This window comes from Trichoderma gamsii (genome assembly GCF_001481775.2).
Source record: "Trichoderma gamsii strain T6085 chromosome Unknown Scaffold_8.2, whole genome shotgun sequence".
NCBI lineage: Eukaryota > Fungi > Ascomycota > Sordariomycetes > Hypocreales > Hypocreaceae > Trichoderma > Trichoderma gamsii.
Genome location: NW_020171345.1, coordinates 536,872 through 560,699, shown reverse-complemented (window position 1 = coordinate 560,699; position 23,828 = coordinate 536,872). Strand labels below are relative to the sequence as shown.

Here is a 23,828-nt window from a genome sequence, read left to right as displayed (position 1 = left end):
GCACGACGACAATATGGCTGTTGAGCCCAGAACCGGTCTGACACTGTTGCTTGGCACTACTGGGGCGCATATGCCACTGATATCGCAAATGCCTTAACACTCGATCTTGGGGCTTTGATAGATACTCTCGCTCGTTGACCCCAAGAAAGTAGCTTAGAAGGACAAATGCAGCAGGACACTGTGACGGAAGCACTAGCAGCATCCTGGTAGTTCCCTTGTCGGAACCGCGCCTGTCAGTACGAGAGCGCTCATGAGCTCATGAAACTGCTATATATGCAGCTAACATGCATAGCCTGAGGGTTTGCCGCGAATGTCATAGCAGAGTTGCATTCTGAGTCCTCGTGTGCTGCGGGTGCCGCAATACTCATCACTTGCCCGTCCCAAGTCTTAATTTACGAGCACAGAACCATGGCGGTGGGAAAGCAAGGGTTGAGCAAATACCCAGCCTATCTCGTCTTCGACTCCTCCTCCACACTCAGCTCAAAGGAACCGACCCGGTTGACATGGCGGGCTGCACAAAGCGACAAAAAGAGAATGGACAATTGCTAGCACTACCCATACCCAATCCACCGGCCTGGACCCGCTGGGGTCTCCAATTCCACATGTCCCAAATGAAACAAACGTGGTGAGCGGTGCCGTTGGGTCTCTTTTCCTTACCTCATCCTGGACAAAGGCTGCAGTAGTGCAGTCGTCGCAAAAGAAACTAAGAATCAAAAAGACTCTCGAATGCAGCTTAATGTGGCATAGCATCTACGGCTGGCTATGTGGCGTCTCGAGCTCGCTGAACTACACCACTTCGATATATCTCCGCCGTCTTAGCTGCATGCATCACCTCAGCTGCGGTGACTATTAACGCAGCTTTGCTGTTGCTATTACTGGCAGCAGCGTCGCAGGCGGGAGCCGGCTCGGTTCTCCTGCATGGCGTGAAGCATTTGGAGACATTTCCGCGGCGTATCAGTTGCCCAAGAGCGTCTTTTTGCCACCCTTCACCTTTAGCTTCACCTGCGTCCCGAGTAATGCACCCCCGTCGTCCCGATACTACTTGCTGGTTGTGGTATGAAGGGACGGCGTTTGTGTTGCAAGATGTCACAAACGAGAACTCGCAGCTGCGGGGGAGTTGTGATAATTCCTTGCATGGATCTGGATTGCAGTGGCTGGCGTCATCCTCAAACGATATAGCTAGTTAGTCCACGGCAGTTCGCCACATGGCGTTGTTTATTTGCTACGCCTTCCCTCTCTGCCCTTTTCTTTTTTCCTCTTTGAATCACGATGGTGCACCGGAACATGGAAGAAACAAGCCGAGTCAATGGCTCAATGGGCCTGGCCACGTCCTGGCGAATCACATTGCACGAGACCGCCAGGGAAGACCAAAAGGGTCGCACTGCCCGTGGGACCAGGGGAGCTGGGCAGGGGATCATTTGTCGAACGATATTCTGCAAGGCACCTGCCTACGCTTGTGACGACAATGCAGAGATTTGCATACCTAGTCTCCGGATAGACTACAGTAAGCGCCTGAGTGTGCGTCCTGGTGCATTCGTCATGATGCAACATTGCTGGAAGCTTCTTGGCATTCCAACAAGCAGGAAACAGCTTGGCCGTTGAATATTGGCCGACTACATTAGCCGATGATCTTTTCGTTTGCAGCAGCAAATCCTGCTACTCGCGCCGCCGCCGAAAGCCGCAGGACAGAATATCTTTCCTTCAGTTTACATCATTAGGCTATGATTCGCCGTCGCGCCTTAAACGAGGCACTAGAACCGCCTTGATTGACTCGTGAGCCAAAGCTGAGCAAATGCTATAAACGACACGATGCCTGATATAATCCAAGTCGTCCACGGCGCAACACCCCATACTTAGGTTCGCCTATTCTAGGGTAGCAGCGTCTGCGAAGCGACAGACGACTTGCATGTTCCAGACCACATCGCCGCGCTCTTGGACAAGAAGCATAGGTCGAAAGGAAGCGCTAGGCGCGTTTACAAAACTCCCCGGTGGCCGGGGTTTAGGCAGCGATATACTTGTGAAGGTCTCTCCAACACATTTCTGCACGTCGGACCCAAGCGGCGTTAACTCTACCGTGACATCGGCTTCAACGCCTCCCACGGCCGACGGCATATCGGTCCGGTGGGTTCTCCTAACTGCCGTAGGCAGCGAAGAGACACTAGGTTGTCTATCAAACTTCATATCCCCCACTTCATCTCATGGCAGTAGAATGATGTGTCATTTAACCCGGGCATGACTCGCCGTGGCAGAAATCAACCATTCTCTCAGCAAGGGGATGAGCGCTATCCTCCCAACTCTTCTACTAGCCCCCCAATTCGAACACGGCCAGCGGGGGAAGAAGAGAAAACAGGCACGGACTGATCCGTCTGGCCGAGTTCATGAATTTCCAACTGGCTTCAAGTTACGCCACACCCGCTTGGCGTCCCGCCCGGCTCCAATATCTTCAAGCCACTGTCCACAAGCTGAGGTAGACTGAAACGAGTTGATTGTAAACAGGGACTCCGGGTCGTGTGAAGAGCTGAAGTCAAAACGATTCCTCTGATCTCCCTGCTCTCGATACGGCTTATATGTCGTCAACTGACTACCAGCCACTAGTTCCAGTGTTTTTGCAGGCAGCTAGCCATCTACGGGTACGAAGAAGGCCCCTTTGCTTCAGGTTGCTCAATCGAACAGTGACTACTATCGAAACGGGAACGTGCTAAAAAGCTCTCTATCTGCAATTGGAAGACTCGAGAGCAAGATCATCTGGGCTAACAGTAACTACAAGCTATTCCGTCGCTTGTACTACCCAGATGTGGCGCCAGCTAACCTAGGAGAGGTTACAGCATTATCGCTTGATGTAGTACTCCGTATATGCTGAGAATGGACCACGCCGCGATGACACCCATAGCGGAAGTTTCCGACCATTCAGGTCAACTTATTTTCAGACGAGAGCGCCGACTATCGCTAAGGTACGTAAACGACCAGAAAGCAAATTTGTTGCCGCCAAGAGCGCCAATATGAGACCGCCCTGTCTAGCTGCTGTGAAGGTAGGATAATGGCCGACCTTCTTCGATTGGCCTAAAGTCTCGAGCATGGTTCAACTAGAGCTGGGATGATCCTCGTACGTACCCTACTGGTGTCCTAGGTTGATGGTTCCTGGCCAAACATTTACGGCGAGGCTTACCATGATTTACTTGCAACATATGCCGGGTAATAAATCCTCCTATTGGACGAACATTTCTCCTGCGACTTACATAGCCAACCTAGCTGATATATGATCAACGAAAAGGATTCGCAGAAGTCAGTGCTATGCTGGGTTCTCGAACGGTCTGAAAATGCGCGTTGGGTTTGCATGGCACAAGGATCCAGTATGCATCGAATTAAATCCCTTGGATGCTGATGAGAAGGAGCAATTAGGTCTGCTGGATTGGCCCCCGTGACAGGATGACAATCCTTCCGGATCTCTTCCGTAGGTTTTGTCGCTATTTTGACCCTTTCAAGGAAGATTGTAACATCAAAGGCACTGGATGAGAGTATGGGCCTATTTTTGCGGGTACGAAAAATATGTTGAGAGTCGCCACCGGAAGTGAAGTCATCGCGTTTCACACTCTAGGAGAAATGTTTCTTTCACGTTTCGGTATCATGAGTAGTACTTGCAAAACTACACTTTGAGGCACCTATTTTTAGGTACTCGGGCAGAAAAAATGGGGATTGATTTATGAGCGTAAAGAGCAATAAGAAAATGCTTCAACTACTTCGCACCATTACATATTTTATTTACTCACGCATCACGCGGGTGTTGCTTGTGTGTCAATCTAGCGGTGTACTTTTATCACGCATTGAATAGGACACACGGTATGCACGTTACATCACAGGCGTCTGTTGTGTGACTTTGGAAAGGATCCGTGACTGCAACCCTTGCGGAAAGAAAAAAGAAAGAAACAAATGTGAGAAGGATTTAGGAAATGATGTGATGTGACGTTTCCATTTTTCTGTTTCTGTTTCTGCTCGCCTTTTTCTCTTTTTCTGTACCTTTTGGCTATGAATTATAGGATGGGAAAGGAGAAGGAGGTCCTTATGTTTCTTTTTTATCTGTTCCGGATATATTAAGGAGACTTTCTTTTTGTCACATCTGATAGTGCCGTGCCCAAAAAAGAAAAAAGAAAAAAAGAAACGCCCAAAGGGTAAAACGATAAAAAGGAAAGAAAATAAAAGAAAAGAACACAGAAAGCTAATCATAGGTAGTAGTTTTCTCACTATGGGATACTACTTTGTATTATCCCGTATGGCATGTGAAAATGAATAATGAGACGCATACTGTATCAACACTTGTTGACCCCAAATGGCTTCTGCGTAAACCCCTTTATCAGCAATTTTGGACTATTTTTGCAAAGATCCCGCCATGTCTTCCAGTGACGATCTCATGGCTTGGTTTTGTGATGGATTCGTGTTCGTCGCTCACTTATATCTATGGCGGCAGCTGGTCTTTGCTTCGTTCAGTTGATACACCGTCTTAGTGCGAGGTAGAAAAAGGTTGTAATAGGAAAAGTGAGAAAAAGAGTAGCAGAAAAGAAAAGAAGGTAAAATAGTATAGTAGGACTGTTATCTGATAGATGCTGTTGCGCGATACTTTTTGATGGACCTATGTCTATATCCCCCCCCAAAAAAAAAATTGGGTTACACTCAGTTGAATTAGAAAATGAGGTAGTTCAAATAGAAGACTCCTTTTCACTCACGGCCAAGTCAGTCAGTTATTCAAGGATGAGTACGGAGTTACAGATGCATAAGCACGGCTATCTTAGAGAGAGAGAGGGAGGGCAGAGACTTTGGTTTGAAACAGGGTGATACAAATTATAACTCTATTCTTTCTGAAGTTTTCATAAAAGGTATCAGCTACTGAAATACTTTTTCGATGCAACCGCTTGGTAGTCTGATGATTCTTATTCACTTCGTTGTCCTCTTTCTATCCTCAACATTGATTGCTGTAGACCCACCTAGAACAAAACTCCCACATACCCAGTTTGATACCAATTGTCGATGCCGTTGATGAATATACATATGCTCGACAGAAGAGCTTTGGGGCTATCCAATGGCACACGCCAGGCTCATCTCTCCATAGAAGTAACGCTCTGGAGACGTATTTGAACATCCCCTATAATAGGCCATAGCCCGAGCAACACAGAATGTGCCGACACATAGTATGCAGACAAATGTCCCGCGTATCCAAGAAGAGCTGATTGATTATGAACGTTGTGATGCTCCGGGTATCACTACACGCATCTAACAAAAAAGCACCATCCCGAAACCTCATTTCTTAAAAAATCCAGTTCCAGATTTGGCGGCAGGCCGGTTTCGCTTCAAGAGCAAGTCCTTGGAAGACTTGGTATGTTTCTTGAGTTTCGGTGTCATTCTTTCGTCCGTCTTCTTAGCCACCCGGTATACTGTAGAGTTCAAGACCTCGTCCTTGGGCCCAGCATCCAGGCGTGTAAGCCTCTTCTCTACTCCGGAAACCTTTCGCCTCTTCGGCCCTGAAACAGCATCGGCAGCATCTTCGTCCTCATCTTCGCTTGAAGAATCTTCCAAGAACTCGGCGGGGAGAACGGCAGGGATGTCAGATTTCTGCACTCGCTTCCTTCCGCTGCTGGCTTCGGATTTTTTGCTTTGTGATTTAGTGACGGATGCCTCTTCCTTGGCCTCATCAATCTTCTTTCGCTCCTCGGCTTGTTTCTTGAGAAGCTCATCACGCAATTGACGCTTGCGCTTTTGTGTAGCAGCTTGTCTGGTAGGATAGTTAGACAAAACAGGAACCTAAAACCTGGTAAGTGGCAACAGAGGAACATACTCTTTGGCTGCCTGTTGAGCAACTTGTGCGGATTTCTTGATCTGTTTAGCCACCTTGGTCGTAGACACAGCCTCAGGAGCTTCATCATCACTATCCTCCTCTTCCTCCTCTTCCTCGTCCTCAACTGCATCCGCTGTTCCAGCAATTGGATTTAATGATGACTCAAGAGGAGCCTTTGCTTCATCTTCATCCTCATCGTCAAAGACTTTGAGAGTGCCCTTGGTTGGCATAGGCACTTCTTCCTCTTCCTTCTCTCTCACTGGCAGCTTCTGCGCGGGGCTTGATTTCGCACTTGATTTCTTTGTGGCACTCGCATCTGATTTTACAGGCGTGTCTTGCATAGCCGCCCTTCTCCTAGTTTGAACGGGCATGTTGGTGATGAGATCCGGCGCTGTGAAAAATTCTCTTGAGATTGGCGTCTACTTCGACACGTCGTATACCGCGAATTGCTTGGCGAATCACCCCAATTTCTTCAAATTATGATTATGAATTGGAACAAAAAGCTTCTTTTCTCTTCAGATAGCTTGTTCCTTTATTTCCGAGCAGGCGTTTTCTTTTGCTTCTTCTCTGGTGTAGTCGATTGCGATTTGCTTGAGGTTCGAGACTCAAAAAAATTTCGGTGGGGCCTATGGGCGAGATGGCCGCCGAACTGCTAGCGCGTGATTGGCCGGCCGCTTAAACAAACAAGGTACGTCCAAGAGTAGCCTTTCAACTGCCGTCTCAGCCAGATCATCAGCCACTGATTCATGAACCACCAACGAGGATATTGCACTCGGGATGCTTACGAGCCAACAAGATATTGATTTTTATACATTTTACAATTTCTTTTCCATTGCAGTCACCAGCTTCTGCGAGGCTTGTCGAAAACGGTGAAGTGCTCACTGCAATTTGCTATTCCTGCTTTCTTCATGCGACTCTCTGGGTAGCTACTTCAGAAAAGATACACTTCTACTTCCAACCTAGTACTTTCTGATATCATGTCTACTTGCAGCTATTGCAAAGCTATACGGCCCCTAATAGCTTCAGCGCGGTCATTAAGAATCACCCCCGCAGCGCATTCTATCAGGCCACAAGCTTCGATAGTTGACAGCCATGGGCAAGTCCGGCATTATGCGGTACCAAAGATGAAGAGAGTCGGCCCGTCGCCTCTTGAAGTGTTTAACTTGGCTGAGATCCCAATGTCGTCTTTCATTGCCGTCATCGAGAGAAACGGAGAGGCCTTTAAGCGAGCCTCCCCTGCTGAGTATTATGATTGCGTCAAAAAATTCCACGACGCAATCAGTCGGGGCTCAGATCCATGGTCCGTGGCATTGACAGGCAGTATGTATCACATTAATTCTAACCCATCTCCTCTGTGTCATTGATTACTAACTCATCTTGAAGAAGACGGCTTCTCCGTTGAGGTAATCCACGACGCAGCTTGTATCATGCGACAAGTTCGTGGTCCCCGGAGCGCAGACGCATTCTCAAGCGCGCTTTGGGCAGCAGCCTCAGACGCTGGTTATCGGCCCTCCATACTGTCACTTGCGAGGCATCTTGTGCGGTCTGGTGCTTACGGACGCGTCCCCCAGCTCCGAAAGGTCGAGGCGCGATTCAAGCAACTCGTCTCGACAGCAAGAGACGCTGATGCTCTTACTGTGGAAGGCGAACTTCAGTACGAGCAGGGGAACTACGAAGCTGCAATCAGAGCGCTGCGACGGGCGCTGCAGGTAGGGACCCCAGACTTTGAATGGAAGCATAGCTGTCAACTCTGCGTGGGCAAATCATTGGTCAAAACGAACCAGCATGAAGAGGCTCGGGCATTATTTGAGTCGCTGTCCGGCATCGGCTTTGTTGAGGCGGACGTCGAGCTTGGCAAATTGCTTCGCGTAAGCGACAAGGATGCTGCAGAAAGGCACCTGTTCACTGCCGCGTCCAATGGGAGGGGCGACATGTTCAGCTTACTGTCGGAAATTGCCCTTGAGAAGGCTGCAGATGCTGGAGACGACAAGGCATCAAAAGAGGAATCCTTACGATGGGCCAAGGAGTGGTCAAAATTGGCGGACCCGCGCACAGAATACTGACAATGCAAATCCTAACAACACCGCCACAGACTCAAGGGTGGCGGTGAGAACGATGCGCGCTGTTGACCCAAGCTTTGAGTATCCGTGCAATTACTCCCGGCCCAAGGGTACTCAGATACGTGTAAGATAAGCATCTACTCTGAGTGCACTTCCGTACCATGTGCAATGGCGTGCGACACCCTGATCGACGCGAGATCCGACGCTTTGGTAGGACCATGGCACGGAGCGACGGCAAGACCTTGAAACGATGCAGGGAGGGCGCAGATGGTTGATCCCTCTTTGGATAAAATTGACGAACGTCCGTTTTCGCGAGCAAACAATTTGATGCCAGAATAATTCCGAACCAAATATCCCGCCGTCTTTCAAGTTTTCGGTTCTGGATCTCTGAATTGTGAGGACAAAGAAAAAGGGGCATCTCAAGATTATCAGGACGAAAGGTGCCGACTGAATGATTCCATACAGTTTCATTTATATGGGAGATTATTTGTATATAAGAAGATGTTATATCTATACGAGACTTCACTTGTGCGTTCGACGATCATTTGTCTATGTGAAACATGGAGAGCAGGGCATATAGATTTGGTGAATGCTGCAGGTAGGGCTATTGTAGCTGATCAAACCGCTGAACCAACACCTTGTAGAAGTAGAAGAGCTGTATTGCGTCACGCATGGCGATTTGTATTGGAATTCTGTACTTCGTTACTGGTGCTGGGAGGTAGTTCTTAGTTCTTCTGGGGACAGCGACAAGTGGCTAGTAACATTCCAAGTACACCCGTCTTCTTCAACAAGGCACTCAGAAGAAAAACTATCGGCGGATGTATCTCTTCCATCACCATTTGAAACCTTATGTATAGTCTAAATCTCGATGTTACCTAGGTAGTTGAAAGCCTAAAAGACAGTCCAAGATAGCGAGAGTGGCGGAGAACACCGTGCTCAGAAGTGAGCTGTAAGCTGCATATGTCATCGCTTAGAGCACGCACGGGCTCTTTTGAATACGGGTATGCTACCAAGAATAGAAAGGGTTATTCTGAATGCAGAAGAGGTGAGAGCTTCTAGAATCTAGGTTGAAGAAGGGGATAGCTTCAGTGGGTGGATTAAAGCTCATGGGCTGGATGCGTAGGTCGGGGTGTTACAAATAGCTGACGTTACACATTTGATGATTTACCTTCTGTTGTGGCTTGTCGTCTAATTATACTCGTAGAGCCTTTTTTGAGTACACGGCTTCCATGTTGAACGAGCTGCTGGACCGTGCTGGCATAGCTCTCAATGTTGGTTCAAATCCATCTCTAGAGTTCTATGTACATGTATGTACCAAGAGGATCCCTCTCACAATTTAAGCTTCTTGTCAACATCCAGAGGCTAAGCAAGCCACGACTGTCAACTATATCTTCATCTGTCCGTTTTTTTTCCCGCGCCGTTTGGCGGTCTGCGTGCACTTCTGTAGCCTCTCGTGGTTGAGCCACTTACACATAGCGCTGGAATGTCGATCTCGCTACGAGAGGCCATCCACAGGTGCTGATGTACATGTACGTCACATGCCACGAGCAAACTGCATGCATCATTTTTAAAAATAGACGTCCGCGGTACGCACTCGATATACATGTACAGTAATGGAAGCAATGCTGAGTCCTTGGAATCATCACCGTGCGTAGCTAGGTGCTGCTATTGCTGAATCATGTAAGATTCTAGACTACGTACTACTGCTGATGGCAACGCATAAAGTACTCATATAAATACGTCACGACTCTACCAAGCAACTTCACAGAGCTACTAGTAGTCCTTCCCCTGCTGCTCAGACTACTACTTGTACATGTTCAGCTGGCTAGGATAGCGGCAAGTTCCAGTCCCCTGTTTGCGCTCTTTGCTGCCTGTGCGGCTGCTGGTATGGAGTCGGTTACAAGTCCAAGTAAGCTGAGCTGCAAGGGGCTCAAGCCACTACGCCGCTCCACTTGGCAGACAAGTCCTACAGTAGGCTCAGGTACGCGGCATAGGCCCCTTGCCCGAAGCAGCAGTATTCCTGCATGTACGGAGCATTGCTCGTATAAGAGTAAAGTGCCGATGTTGCTGACTTGAACTGGCACGCGATGGGTGCTATACTGTGCTTGTAAGTGCTGGTAAAGTTGTAGAATATCTGCATGTGCAAGCATGTGCAAGTATCGGCCCGGCAAACAAAGCAATATAGTAGTACTTGTAGCTTGTACTATCCTGTGGTTGTATATGAGAAGAACCGCTCCTAGCAGTACCTACCTTACTTGGATTACTCGCTGTGGGATCCCCTTGCAAGCTTACCAATACCCAGTCAATCAATGCATGCAGCAGTACTTCGTATGTAGGCACACGCATAGGAGAAATTGCATGCATGCACGCGACCAGCGGTACGAGTAAGAAGCATCGTATCGAATGCAGGTACCGATGGGCCTCGCCTCGCCCTGCAGAAGCGAGAAACATCGATTCTTCAACACAACAGGCCGTGTCGCAGCCACTCCCACACGTGGCTGAGGTCTAAACGAGATTCATTCTGGGGAATGAGTTCAGTCCCGTGCCGTACTCCAGATAGTTTGCATTGTGAGACTGCCGAGCCCGCGCCTGAGCCCGCGCTCGCCGTCATCATGAGGTCTGCAATCAAAAAGTCTTGTTCTTTTGGCCGTCCAGCCGCAGAAACGGGCAAAGTGCGAGCCAAAAGGGGGAACCAAGCTCTCCACCGAGGCGCCGGCAGAGTTTGGAGCTACCGTGCCTTGGAAACAAGAAGAAAGCTACGACCACTACCTACGGCCAATCTTGTTTACACGGCGGCGCGCAATTGTTTCGCGTCTTAGGCTGGGGACTGCACTATACACTGCGGGAAATGACATGGGATCAGAATTATCGAAATATTGAAACGAAAGCTGCTTTGTTTTGTCTTTCAATTCTTTCTTCTTCGCCCTTTTAAAACATGGGTGTTTTGTTAAGGGGGCAGGCCAGCCCGGCAACGGCTGGGTTTAGTTTCCACTTACCACAGCCAAAACAGTGACGGGAACAAATCTGAGATGAGAGCTGATGACACACACAGACAGGTAAGATGCCGAGCATGGGATAAAGTACCTGCAAGTATCTACATGATTCATTCACGGGACCGAGACGACAGCATGGGGCATGTAGGGAACTTGCCCGAGCCTTGGACATCTCATTGGTTTGTTCCTTTTGCCAAGTTGTCCCCTGGCTGCCCAGAAGAGGTGGATTATGCATCGTATGCAGGTTAGGGCTTCCGATGTGTACGCTTTAGTGCTGCAAATTCAGGTATCGCGGCAGATTCCTTCTCAGATGCAATACGACAGCAACGATTGCCCAGCTCAAAAGGAAGGAAAAAAGCTTTTACGCGAGGAACTAACAGGGATTTCTCTTGGAATCAACCAAGCCCTAGGAGAGAAAATGAAGAAGCAGCCGGGCGAAGAGCCAAGTGGGAATAAGAGGAGCCCGGCAAAGCGAAAACTGTGTGCGAATTATGGAGCAATACCTCGGACCTCGTACTCTTCGGCGCTGCTGCCGTCGTACCTGTACCTGGACCTGTACCTGGACCTGTACCTGGACCTGTACCTGGACCTGTCATCGCGTGCGCTCCGATATGCATATGGATCCAGTCTCCTCGGCCCTCGTTACATGCCAGGAGTTTCCGTGGCGTCGGGTTGCTAAAATGGGACGCAGCCGGTGTCCCAGGGCCGTGGACCTCTTCGGTACTTTGCGCGCAGGTACCTTTGCACTGCGCATAGGAGAGGGGCTACTTGGACATGCGCACAGGGGCTGCGTACCCCTGGGGCCTCAAACAGATGGCTTCTACCCTTTGCATTCTCCCACTTGCTCGCCTTTTTTGCTGTTTGTTGACTCAATCCCTTGCTATTTACTTTCAACTGTATCAAGGACCCTGATGTTGTCATAATTGATGAACAGGTACCTGGTAACACTACTTGGAAAAGGTTGTGGTTGCGAGGGGCTCATGCGATCAAGTTTAACTTTGACTCCTTGTCGGGCCATGCCTCGCTCAAAGCTGTAGCTCGCTGCGTCTGCTCTGATTATGCAACCACCTCAGTCAAATCACGGCTGACGCTCTATAAGCAACGGCGGAAAGCATGTTTTCCATCTATTGGAACTGATACTATAATATGCTTTGGCTCTAAGCAGCTCAATGCCCAAAGCAGCTCATAACCCGCCGCTTACAAGCTCCAACATGGCCCAAAAAGAATAACACGTAATAAAAAGACAAACGAAAAAGAAGCAGCTCCGTTTGTCCTCTGGCCCAAGCAAAAAAACTCAACTTCCCGGCTGCTCCGCCATCTATTCTCCTCTTGTTTATGTAAAACGGCCAAAACAACATGGGCCCCCTCCGGCTGGGCTGAGAGCCAAAGTTTGACACCCCTGTCACGATGCAAGGTTGCCCTTCCCAAGATGTCCCGTCCCCTGTCCCTGCATCCACCTCTGTACTGTACAGTAGTGTGTGTACTGTAGAAAAAGAGAGAAGAAGAAGAGAGAGAAAGAAAAAATCTCACCAATACCACGGTGTACCTGCCCGACGCACGCCCGGATGCCCTTCCGCGCAAGTCTTTTTTAGTACTGCAAGGCCCTCTTATGCCCTGGCCCCGAACGCGTATTCCCCGAGAGGATGAGGTTCTGCGAGCTTTTAGTGTAGCTGTTCCCCCTCATCCCGGGACCGGTTTTGTTCCTTTTTTCCTTCTTTTTCCCCCTCGCTCTGTTTCTTCTTGTTTCTTACTTCTCCAGGCTTAATCCACCCTCCTGTGGTGCTTCTCTCTTTATTGACCTCCCCATCCGGAATGCCTGCTCCAAAGCCACTGTAACGCTCCTTTTTTTTTTTCCTTTGCTCAATCGAATCGATGAGAGCACTGCCTGGCTTTCTGCCGACCTTTGATTGCCGTCGCCTGTCTCAGCTATCACTTATCACAAAAAATCACAAGCCCCGGATTCCCACCATCTGCCGGATCTAAAGAAGCGCACTAGAGAAAACGAGCCTGCAGCATCACATCGATCGCCAACACCTCGAGGAATTTTTTTTTTCTTGTTGGCTCGTGTCCATTGACGTCGTTGGGCTTTAACTGTCTTTTATTTTTATCTTCGCTTTTTCGAACTGGCGGTTGACGATCTGTGCGCGGCCTGCATTGTCACTCTCTGATTAGGTAGCCAATCGGTTACCTGCTTGGCGCAACACTCAGTGTTTCAGGCCTCGCTCTCATACCACTGGAATTCTTCCAAACAACAATCTTTTCTTCCTCCGGTTTCCCCTCTTGGGCCGGCAACGCTCATTTTCTAGCCAACAATGCCTCGACTCATTTCAATTGCGCTGGGAGCGCTCACGTTCATCGCCACGACGGCCACGCTGTGCACTCAGATCGCCATCAGTGTAAGCGTTCCCCAGTCATCACCAGGCAGAACAACATCAAGTGTCGCTGCGGCATTCGAAGCCGCAATTCTGGTCCTTCTCGCATGGCTTGTTGCGACCGACATTCTGCCTGCATTACCAGGGCGGTCCAAACCGTTACGGAACATCCTCTATGGCCTCAAGATCTCGGCTTGTGTCATTGCGACTGTGACCTCCATCGTCGCTCTGGTATACTTGGCCCAGGCCGATGGAGCAGACAATCAACACCTCCTTGTTGGAGCTTCCATCACATTCGCACTGGCAATTACATGTCAAATCGTATACACTATTCATCAGTTCTTTTCCAACTCAGACGGCAGCAAAGACGTGGAGAACGGACGATCGCGCAAGGTTAACCTCAAGACCATCAGATACAGCCAGACAATGCCCATTACGGAGGAGACGAATCACACTGAACAGCTGGAATCTCAGGGTAATCGAAGCCGCTCCAACTCGGCGGACTGCAAGTCAATGGCTGAGACTGTCGCATCTTCCGTGACTTATGTGTCCCACTCGATTCGCTCCGTTTCAAGCAAGACCAAGATGCGCTCCTCAAAGGAGGGGACCCGCTCCATGTCGATGGATTCGACTGCCAACCGAAGCACCATGGGCGACGACGCTTTTGATTCCTGGGACACATCAACAGTAGACGTGCACAACCGAGAAGCTGTGATGGAAATCTCAACACCCACGCAAAGCAAGCCCCGCGGCCTCGAAACAATTCCTGCCAGCCCCGTGGCCAGCCGGAGTCCATCGCCACAGTCCTTTGTCGAACTTGAACCACCTCGTATTCAAACCCGTCGCCGAAGCCGAAGCTACAGCCCCGTGTCTATTCGACGAGAGCTTCGTGATCTGCCGGGCGCAAACAGCAACGAGGCCCATATCCATCCTCTCTTCCGATCTGACTCACCCGACCCGCATCCTTTTGCGACGCCTGGCACCATCGTCATGGCAGCGCCAGATGCGGGACGAGTCCTTTCCCGCCAGTCGAGCAACATATCCCTCAACCGTCTCCGAAGTGACAGCTTGCCGATCGCGCCTCCAAACCTGAACAGGAACGACGGCTTCGATTCTAGGTCATTGAGGACGTACGGGTCTGAGCTGGATCTCAGCAAACATGCACATGGTGACATGGACATGGTGCCTCCTGCGCCTGAATGGCTGCGCAGGGAAATATGATTGTGCCACAGATGGGGACTTTTAACGACTTGACGTATCTGAATTCTTTTCTTCTTCTTCTTCTTCTCTTATTTATTATTCCCTCCCTTTACTTTTTAACGAATTCAAAACCATTTTTATCGATTACATGGGAGAAACGCCAGAACACCGGAAACAAATGGAAAAATATAACGTTAGAAATAGGACATGGATGGAAACATGGCGTTGATACCATTTTGTTGTTGGCCAAAGTATTAGATGAGCGTGGCGTTGGATGCCCTTTTCATTTTCATTTGATCTTTGCCGCTATACCTTCTCTTTCTTCGGGGATACACATACAATCATATGTGCGTGCATATCCCTTTCCTCAACTCGCTTCGGCAGCAGGACTATATTAGCAAATAAAAAGCAAAATTTATACCTACTTCACTCAAGTCCAAGCGTTTATGATGTAGTCGTAGTGGGCGCAAATTGACTAATGACATGTGATTATGAGCCTCTTTTTGTGATGATTAGCCACATCTCTCAAGTAACCTTACCAACCTTACCTGTAGCGAGACTGTCTAGCAGCATTACCAATACAAGAAGGCGCAAGTGGCGCTAGAATACACCCATGGGCTAATCCGAGGCTCGGGAGCCAAGTCCTAAGGCTCGACTGGTTGGGGTACTTGGGCGCGCATATCGCGATGCACTGGGCACGAGGTACCCTGACCAGGCAGCAGGCAGTCGTGGCGTATGTCATCAACATGATGTTGGACTGCAAACATGCACGTATGAGTGTATCTGCATGGGCCTTGGGAAAAGTACAGATGCGCAATTACGCGGCCTTTGATGGCAGGTACCTTGAGAGTACTCCATATATCTGCAGGTATTCATGATAGCATAGCATCTGAGGAAATTTTGGATTTTGGCTCTTTTGAATCTAATTCTCTGTCTTGATGTGGCTAGGGATTAAGCACCAAGTACTATGGCTGAGGTCGTATCCTCTAATCAATAGTGAAAGACAGAATGAATTGAGGACGGATAAACACATTTAAGGTCACTAGGTAGTACATTGTGTTATAAGCATCCATATCAGTACCGACTCTCGTCTCAACGCCCGTGCTGGAGATCCTCCTCGTGGCCATACACAGCAGCTAAGCACATGAAATCTGCATGCATGTGCCCCAAAAAGCCACACAGGGAAGCAGCCAGCAGCCAGCAGCCAGCTTACTGTAGTAGTCCCCAGTGGAGTCCTTCAGTGCTTTTGCCGCTCTCTCTTTCTCTCCCCACCACTAAATCAGCCACACGCTTCTCTCGCTCGACCCCACCCTCTGCAAAGCCCAGGCGCCGCAGCCTGAATAACTTCCACCTCTTCCAAATCTGCCTCGACATTAACGATCCAGCGTATCGCCTCTGCCCTCGAGCGGCGCACTCTTCTGTCCATCTCCATCTACAGCGTCTCTCTCGCCGGCCGAATCTTGCGCACTCACAGCTGCTGCCCGCCTGCGAACGACGACAGCGAGGCCTTCCGCTCGACCTTTTTCTTCTCCCCTCCCATCCGACGCAGCCACTTCGCTGCCACACATCTGCCCATCATGAAGGTCACATTTCGAGTACGTCGCCAACTTTAGTCCGACCTACGCGAGGCATCACACGAGCTTCAGAGTGGCTACGATGCCTCTCTTTTGCTGCCAGCCGATGCTTTCTTTCATGCTGCAGGCGCTGACACTCCTCTTCCATCTAGGATCTCAAACAACAAAAATTCGTCCTCGATGTAGAGCCCACAGACCGAGTACGTCTATAGCTATCTATATTTGCGAGAGCTACCCTTATTATCGCCGCTTTTCGCAGTCGTCGGAATCGACTACTAACTACGCTTCTCTCTATCAGATCTCCGCTGTCAAGGAGAAGATCGCGGCCGAGAAGGGCTGGGAGCCCAAGACCCAGAAGCTCATCTACTCAGGTTTGATATACCCTGGCTTCGCACCGTTGCGCTGCCCTGATTCTGACCTCATACAGGCAAAATCCTGAAGGATGACGATACCGTTGAGTCATACAATATCGAGGAGAAGGGATTTGTCGTCTGCATGGTGAACAAGGTACGCCTTGACATCGGATACCTTTGTAGCATTCATTCGCAGTCTAACCTTTGCCAAAATAGCCCAGGCCCGCCGCCGCCGCCGCACCCGCTGCCGCTGCAGCACCGCCAGCTACTCCTGCGCAGCGAGTTCCTAGCACACCTGCTGTGCCCCCTGCCCCTTCTCAGACTTCCAGCCAGGCCCCTCCTCCAGCAACACCGACTCCTAACCGCTCCGTTGAGTCGCCGTCCGGCGGTGTTTCTGGTTTGGCCATGGGTGCCGAGCGCGCTGAGGCCATCGCCAACATGGAAGCCATGGGCTTTGAAAGAACCCAAATCGAGGCAGCTATGCGTGCCGCTTTCAACAACCCCGACAGAGCTGTTGAATATCTTTTGACTGTGGGTACCACGTAGAACCATCACTTGGTTGCCAATTTTTACTAACATGAGCCTCGAAGGGTATTCCCGAGAACATCCAACAAGAGCAGCAACAACGGGCAAGCCAACAGCAGGCCGCCGCTGCCGCACCAGCTGCCGCCCCTACTGGCAATGACGATGACAATATTAACCTATTTGATCTCGCTGCCCAGCGAAGAGGTGGTGGTGCCAGCGATGCCCCTGCGGCCGCTGCCGCTGGACAGGGCGATTTGGGCAATCTTGATTTCCTTCGCCACAATGCCCAGTTCCAACAGCTTCGTCAAGTAGTCCAGCAGCAGCCCCAAATGCTCGAGCCTATCCTCCAGCAGCTCGGTGCTGGCAATCCCCAGCTTGCCCAGCTGATTGCTTCAAACCCAGACCAATTCTTGCAGCTCCTTGGTGAGGATGCTGAAGATGACGTTCCCCTACCTCCTGGTGCCCAGGCCATCTCTGTTACAGAAGAGGAGCGCGATGCGATTGAGCGGGTTAGTATTCTCCTCTGTTGTTTCTTCATCTGTATTATTGATGAATGCTCTTGTTAACAAAGCCTACAGTTATGCCGACTTGGATTCGACCGGGACCAAGCCATCCAGGCCTACTTTGCCTGCGACAAGAACGAGGAGCTTGCGGCCAACTTCCTCTTTGACCAACCAGAGGACGATGAGCCACCGACAAACTAGGAAGACTTTGTGGAAAGCTGAGAAGTCGTTGGAGCGTTTCAATGGTAATGAGCAAAGGAAAGACATGGGAAGACAAATGGAAGATTATTTTGATAATTTGGCAATATTAAGGCGTAGGATGACCTCGTGGGACGAACGACCGTAATAATGCTGCTGCTTTTGAAAATTCAAGTATCATTTACGGGTTGGACCTATTCGAAAGAAATGAAAGCGCTGGCCTAATTCCAACGCAGGACAGGGGGAACAAACGAGACGAGGACCGGGGACGCTTTGAGAGGTCATATGGAAGTTACTTACTCTGATATCAAATTTGGTAAAAAAAAGTCGTTAAAGCAAACTTTGTGTCTATATCCATTGAATCGTGAAGAGTAAGCCGGATATGTATCTAGGATGGCACTATGCGAACAAATTGAATAAAAAGTTCTTTGGTTTTGTTATTCATACCGACTTAATGAAACGAATGAATCAGGTTTGTTCTGTCCATAACTAGGTAGGTACATGTAGTCCTCAAAGACTCGAACCAAAACCCCAGTCCGTAAAAGCATCTTGAGGGGTATTATCATAGTAATTCTTAAATATCCTTCCTTCCTTCCTTTGCCCGAGCTAAATTTCCTTCCTTGCTCTTAGGAGTGCGCAAACGCCGATACTATGCCGAAAAGCAAAATTTGAGAAAGCAAAAAGCAAAATTGAAAGAGAGAGAGAAACGTAAATGGGAAAAGTCGCCCAATTCTTTTGTTATCCAAATCAAGCTTCTGCAGGAATGATTGGTTCGCCATTTAGCCCATATTGTATAGCCTGTTTCCCCTTCTTGCCCTTCTTCTTCTTCTTCCCCGAGGCGTCCTCGTCCGCAAATAGCTCCTCGCGCTTCTTGCGCATGATTTCAGCCTGTTCATCGGCGACGCGCTTCTGCTCGGCCTCAAAGTCATCCTGGATCTTGCGCTGCTCGGCCTCGATGGATTCCACGGATTCAAATTCAATGCCCGTAAAGGCCTTGTACTCGTCAATGTCGATCCGGACCGTCTTTTCGCCTATAAGCGCGGCGTTGAGGAGGTGGGGGCAGTGACGTTCTTCGCGATTATACTTTAACTTTACGTGTCGGCGCTGCTTGTTGGGGAACATGTGGGAGATCATCTCGAATTCTGTCCCAAACATGCGCAGGCCTCGATAAAATAGCTCGGTTTCTTCATCGGTCCAAATGTTTGGTCCCTTTAATTTTGAGGTGTTCATAAACGAGCTACTGGTGATGAGTCTGGTGAAGTCGTTTTCTTCAACAGTCTCCATGTCCCCTCTTGCTGCGGCGGCACGGGCATGTCGATCCATGACCAGTGAACTCTGATCGATGATAATCTGGCCATCGACAATTCGGAACTGTGGGCCAGAGGCAGGTGCCGGTGAAGACGCGGCGGTTGGTGTGGCGCTTTTGCTCTTGATTGCCGGGTCTCCTGGTGCTTCCGGAGCTTCTGACCCATCACGGCTAGTGTCGCCCATCATTTTCTTGACTTTGGATCTTACTCTCGCTTGTCGTTCTCGCTCCCGTAGTTCGTCGTGGCGGCTGAACTTTTTGCCAATATGTAAATCTTTTGTCAAGTCGGTCATTTTTAGGTTTTGCAGATCAACAATCTGTGTTTCTGCATCTTCTGGTGTTACTGAGCGCGCTTTCCTCGCTCTGGTTCGGGGTGTTGTTGTCCCATCCTGAGTGGACGCCTTGCGTTGCCTAGGCTTGGCAGCCGCGGCACCACTATCGTTTTCTGATGCCTTGCGCTGACGCTTTTTGGGTCGTGCCTCGGCGTCTGCATCACCCTCAGCACCCTCTGCTGCTGAAGTGGGTGCTTTCCTTCTAGTTCTTGTCTTCGGCGCTGTGGAAGGTGCTGGTGTGGCTTCCTGAGCGACTGGTGGTGAAATTTGTGATGCATCTGTGCCTGCTGATGTCTCGGGCGTAGTGTCTTGGATATCTTGCGATGGGCGTGGTGGATCTCGTAATTCTGGTGCAATGTTGTGTTCTTCAACTATAGGCCGTGGTTCTCTTTGTTTTTTTGCCTTGGGCGGCTCCAAGTGCTGCGCATCTCTTGTCGCAGCTTCTACTGCTGTGTTGTGAGAGCTATTTGTCGCCTCTGCAATGCTTGGTTGTGGTGTGTCGAGCAGTTGACCGTGCTCTTGGGGTTTAAGGCTATAGACATCCTGAGTTGACGGCTCAGATGTGATAATGGAGCTGGCTCTCGCAATATCTGAAGATTCTGGTGAGGACAGGTTTTCCGACTCGCTTGTGCTGGCGGTAGTATTTGAATTCTCTCGAGCGTCGAGGCTTGGGCTTTCAGCAGCCGCGATCGATACGGGTTCCGGCTCGATGACCTCTTTCTCGGCTTCGACGTCTGCAGCGGGGATCGCGGGGCGTGGTCGTGCAGATGGGATCCTTGGTTTGAAGGCAAGGCCGCCCTTCTTCTTGAACATGGAACTCATTTCGGCTTATTGGTGTGGCATGTACAGTCAAGCGCTACCGCTGGGTTGTGTTTACTTCCATTTGACGAGTGAACGGCAGAAAACAAACGATGCAGCGCCGAGCTGAAAGATAGGAAAGTTAGTCAATCGTAATCGGCCAATTTTTTTTTGCAATGCGCCAAAGGATTCCTCGGATAAGCCAGAAAAGTCGGTTGCAGAAGTGGGGTGCATGACAAGCGCATCCGGGCTTTAGCCGAAACATGCATACGATAAGCAGAAAACTCGATCAGGCTAGAGCTGCGCTAGGCTTGTTTTGGCGCGCAGACGTGCCTCTTTGCTTTGCGAGGCAACTTCGAAATTTCAACTCCTTGACGACTCGGTCTCTGCATCTCCTCCTCGCTGACCGTCGCGCCCTGCCATATGAACACTTGCGCGCGCAGTCCAAGGACGACATCAGCCCGAGAGTACTCTTTGCTTCTTCTTACCCGCCCCTATTCGCCTGCCACCCTCCCTGCCGGCCCTCCCTGACGCGCCTTCTCATGCCTGTGGCAACGACTCCCTCTGCCTCGCCTCGTCCGTCCACGCTTGTGAAGATGGACGACAGGAAGAGACCCGCCATCAGCGGCGCCGAGGATCTGGCTCCTCCTAGCAAGAGGGTCGCCATCAATGGCTCCAAGGCCAAGGACGACAACGCGGACATGAAGGAAGAAACCTGGATCGAGGTAAGTGTCGCATGATCCCACTCCCCGTCCCATCCGCCCACGAGACACCCCGGTATCGGGATTGCACCTCCTCGTTCTGTTGGGCATGTTGCTGTCCCGCAACCAATTCCGCTCGCCCTGTCAGCTACAGCCCTTGTTGGGGGCGTCGTTGCCGGATGATAGTGCTCACCAAGCCAGTGATGTTGCTCATTGCTTAGCGAGAGCGATTAGCGGCTTCTTTGCTCCCCAAAAATCCAAGAGAAAAACAATTCAAAACCAGTAATACGCTCTGCATATCAACCCTCTTGCCGCGCGCTGTCTATATCGTGATTCTATTTCAGCGCGTCATTCATTCCACGCAACGACCAATATCATAACGAGCAACGTGGCGCTGACTGGACATAATCAGGTATATACAAAGGGAGCAATCTACCGGCAAATGCAAGAATACAGCCGCAAGGCAGTGACGGCGGAATCGCGCTTGGAAGAATTACATAAGAGATCTGTGCATCATGACGATCATTTGCGAATAGTCGATGCATGGTGGCGACAGGTATGTGGACCTCTGTGATGTTACTGATCTTTTTTAGTCACTGTCGGACTAACATTCGTGCTACAGCTTGTCGAAGAGCTTGAGTTAATAGCCACGTCAAAAGTAACACTTACGGAAAAAAGTGGTACGTATCTATTTTCTGATGAATTGGTGGAGACCTCGAAGCCACAAAGCCACTGATATCTAACCCTCTAAATGTTGCAGATGGCCCATATCTCACAAGCGTCAATTTCAAGGATTTACATGACTTTCAAGTACACTTACAGGAAAAGGGAAAATCGATCAAAGCGAAAGCCGAAACGCTGCTCAGTCAACTCGCTGCTCTGCGGCAAAATATTTCCCCCAAGACATCTGAGCTGGAGAGCAAAGTCGCCAGTCTTCTGGCCGCCCAGAAAGAGTATTTCCTCAAACTTGACCGATTAAGCGGAGAAAAAGAGCAACTTTCGGAGCAACTTAATGCGGCGACGTTACGATACTTCAAGGCCGAGAAGAAATTGGATCGCGCTAAAAGTGCTCAGGTCCAGAGGCTGGAACAACAAGCATTTGCTAATGCCACACGGCCTGTTACTACACCTACCGAGGGAGCACCGGAGCCTAATGAAGCAAATGGCACTGTCAACGAATTATTAGTTAAATATGAAGAAGTCACAGCCGCCGCCGCGAAGCAAAAAGAGCAACTGGAAACTCTTCTCGCGGATCTCAAAACGGCACAGGAGGAAAATACGAGCTTGAAATCTCGACGCGACACATTTACGGACGAAGACTACATTAGAACTGATGTTTTCAAACAGTTCAAAAACCAGAATGAGGATTTGATTAAGCGAATAAACACCTTGGAAGCCACCAACAAACAACTTCGCGAAGAGGCTGAAAAGCTTCAGGCGGAGCGAACGGCATTCCGAACTCAGCTCGAAGCAGACATGAACCAGGTGGCACAAGATTATGAAGCTGATATTGCGGCGCGAGATCAGGATCTGACTCGCGTGCGATCTGCTCGGGATGAAATCCTCGCCGAAAATGTGCAGCGAAGGGCAAATGCGGAGCAAGAGAAGATTGCAATGGAGCACATCAAGGAACTAGTCTTGGCGAAAGAAGACAGGATATCGGCGCTCGAATTGGAACTTGCTCGCTTACAACCCACAGAGGACGAAACAATGGCCGACGCTGGCGATGCCGAGGATATTACGGAAGCGGAACTCCGGCAAAAGTATAAGAAGCTGAAGCAGGATTTCAACTCCATCAACCTTGAGCTGCCCGCAATGGAGAAGGCCTACAAGAAGATGAAGGATCTCGCTCAAAAGAAGGTGCTCGACTACGCCGCTTTGGAAGAGAAGGTGGCCATTCTCATTGCTGAAAAGAGCAAAGCCGATCAGAAATACTTTTCTGCTCGAAAAGATGCCGACAACCGAAACAGCGAAATCAGGTCTCTTAGACATCAAAGCGGAAAGACAGCCGAGATTATTGCCCAGCTGAAAGACTTTGAATCTCAGAATCGGACTCTGCTATCCAATCTGGAGAAGCAGGTGGCGGATCTGAAGCAGGCCAACGCGGCTCTTGTTTCTGAAAACAAGAAGATGGAGTCCAATAGCCTCGAGGCTGTCAGGCGAGCGGAATCTGTTGCGAAGCAAGTTGGAGAACTGAGCAGTTTGGTAAAGTCGAAGGATGCATCAACAGCTGTCATCAGAGAGCGAAATGCAACGCAAGAGGTCGAAGTCGAGAAGATCAAAGTCCGGCTGGAGCACGTACAGAAAGATCGAGACAACTGGAAGAACAAGGCGCTAAGTAACTCGTCAGAAGAAGAAGATATGCTTCGAGTACGTTTTCCTCTCACCACCCTGATACTTCCCTTTGGATTCGGGTTTATTCTAACCACTGTTGAAAATAGACCATGGCCTTGTGCACAGTATGCCGCACCAACTTCAAGAATACAGCCCTCAAAACTTGCGGTCATCTCTTCTGTAACAAGTGCGTGGACGATCGTATAAGTAACCGTATGCGAAAATGTCCAAGCTGTTCGAGAGCGTTTGACAAGATGGATGTTATGCAGGTTCACTTTTAAAATGAAAATTTTAAAATGATGAACTTTTCTGTCTTGTATCGCTTGCGTACTTGTGTTTATCTGTTTTGCATTGATTTCATTTCTTCAATCTTTTTCATTTTTTCGCATATGTTTTCACGGAGGAACGACTAGAAATTTACATCGACAACGTCACGAATCTATTCAAATGTGTTATAGGCGCACGGGGGGGATGGGGAGTTGCTAGCGGTCGGGTCCGCAGCGGAAGTTATATGACATCTACCAACTATGTGTCATTTTGGTTTTTTTCACATTTTTCGAAAAACAAGGGTATAGGGGTCGGCGTGTTGGACAATGTAGCACCAGTGTACGTTTACGAGCAAGGGACGATATGAGGGATGCTTCAACCTTGTACATAATGTGTAGAGGATGATGGGCGGACATTAAGTCGCTGCCCAATGGGTCTACGAGGATGGAGCTGGGTTGGATAAGAGAGAAGCCGCAAGTTTGGCGGGG

At 49.6% G+C, this 23,828-nt stretch overlaps 6 protein-coding genes across 6 annotated transcripts; 4 read left to right on the top strand and 2 right to left on the bottom strand.

Annotated features, from left to right (window-relative positions):
- Positions 1-5,289: 5,289 nt before the first annotated feature.
- Positions 5,290-6,195, bottom strand: TGAM01_v203130 (hypothetical protein; the record flags this gene model as incomplete). Its single annotated transcript, XM_018802489.1, has 2 exons — positions 5,290-5,761; positions 5,825-6,195. 2 exons carry the CDS (start codon positions 6,193-6,195, stop codon positions 5,290-5,292), a joined length of 843 nt encoding a protein of 280 aa, XP_018664407.1.
- Positions 6,196-6,801: 606 nt separating this feature from the next.
- Positions 6,802-7,887, top strand: TGAM01_v203129 (hypothetical protein; the record flags this gene model as incomplete). The annotated part of the gene is made up of 2 exons (XM_024549143.1): positions 6,802-7,144; positions 7,208-7,887. The coding sequence occupies 2 exons, from the start codon at positions 6,802-6,804 to the stop codon at positions 7,885-7,887; spliced, it is 1,023 nt and encodes a 340-aa protein (XP_024406121.1).
- A 5,302-nt stretch (positions 7,888-13,189) lies between these two features.
- TGAM01_v203128 (hypothetical protein) lies at positions 13,190-14,470 on the top strand (the record flags this gene model as incomplete). Its single annotated transcript, XM_018802487.1, has 1 exon — positions 13,190-14,470. The coding sequence occupies one exon, from the start codon at positions 13,190-13,192 to the stop codon at positions 14,468-14,470; it is 1,281 nt and encodes a 426-aa protein (XP_018664405.1).
- Positions 14,471-16,026: 1,556 nt separating this feature from the next.
- TGAM01_v203126 (UV excision repair protein Rad23) lies at positions 16,027-17,605 on the top strand (the record flags this gene model as incomplete). Its single annotated transcript, XM_018802486.1, has 7 exons — positions 16,027-16,044; positions 16,176-16,223; positions 16,322-16,394; positions 16,451-16,530; positions 16,593-16,907; positions 16,967-17,410; positions 17,480-17,605. The coding sequence occupies 7 exons, from the start codon at positions 16,027-16,029 to the stop codon at positions 17,603-17,605; spliced, it is 1,104 nt and encodes a 367-aa protein (XP_018664404.1).
- A 744-nt stretch (positions 17,606-18,349) lies between these two features.
- TGAM01_v203127 (hypothetical protein) lies at positions 18,350-20,062 on the bottom strand (the record flags this gene model as incomplete). The annotated part of the gene is made up of 1 exon (XM_018802485.1): positions 18,350-20,062. The coding sequence occupies one exon, from the start codon at positions 20,060-20,062 to the stop codon at positions 18,350-18,352; it is 1,713 nt and encodes a 570-aa protein (XP_018664403.1).
- A 239-nt stretch (positions 20,063-20,301) lies between these two features.
- Positions 20,302-23,354, top strand: TGAM01_v203124 (E3 ubiquitin-protein ligase BRE1; the record flags this gene model as incomplete). The annotated part of the gene is made up of 5 exons (XM_018802484.2): positions 20,302-20,763; positions 21,152-21,295; positions 21,362-21,419; positions 21,500-23,109; positions 23,181-23,354. 5 exons carry the CDS (start codon positions 20,302-20,304, stop codon positions 23,352-23,354), a joined length of 2,448 nt encoding a protein of 815 aa, XP_018664402.1.
- Positions 23,355-23,828: the final 474 nt, after the last annotated feature.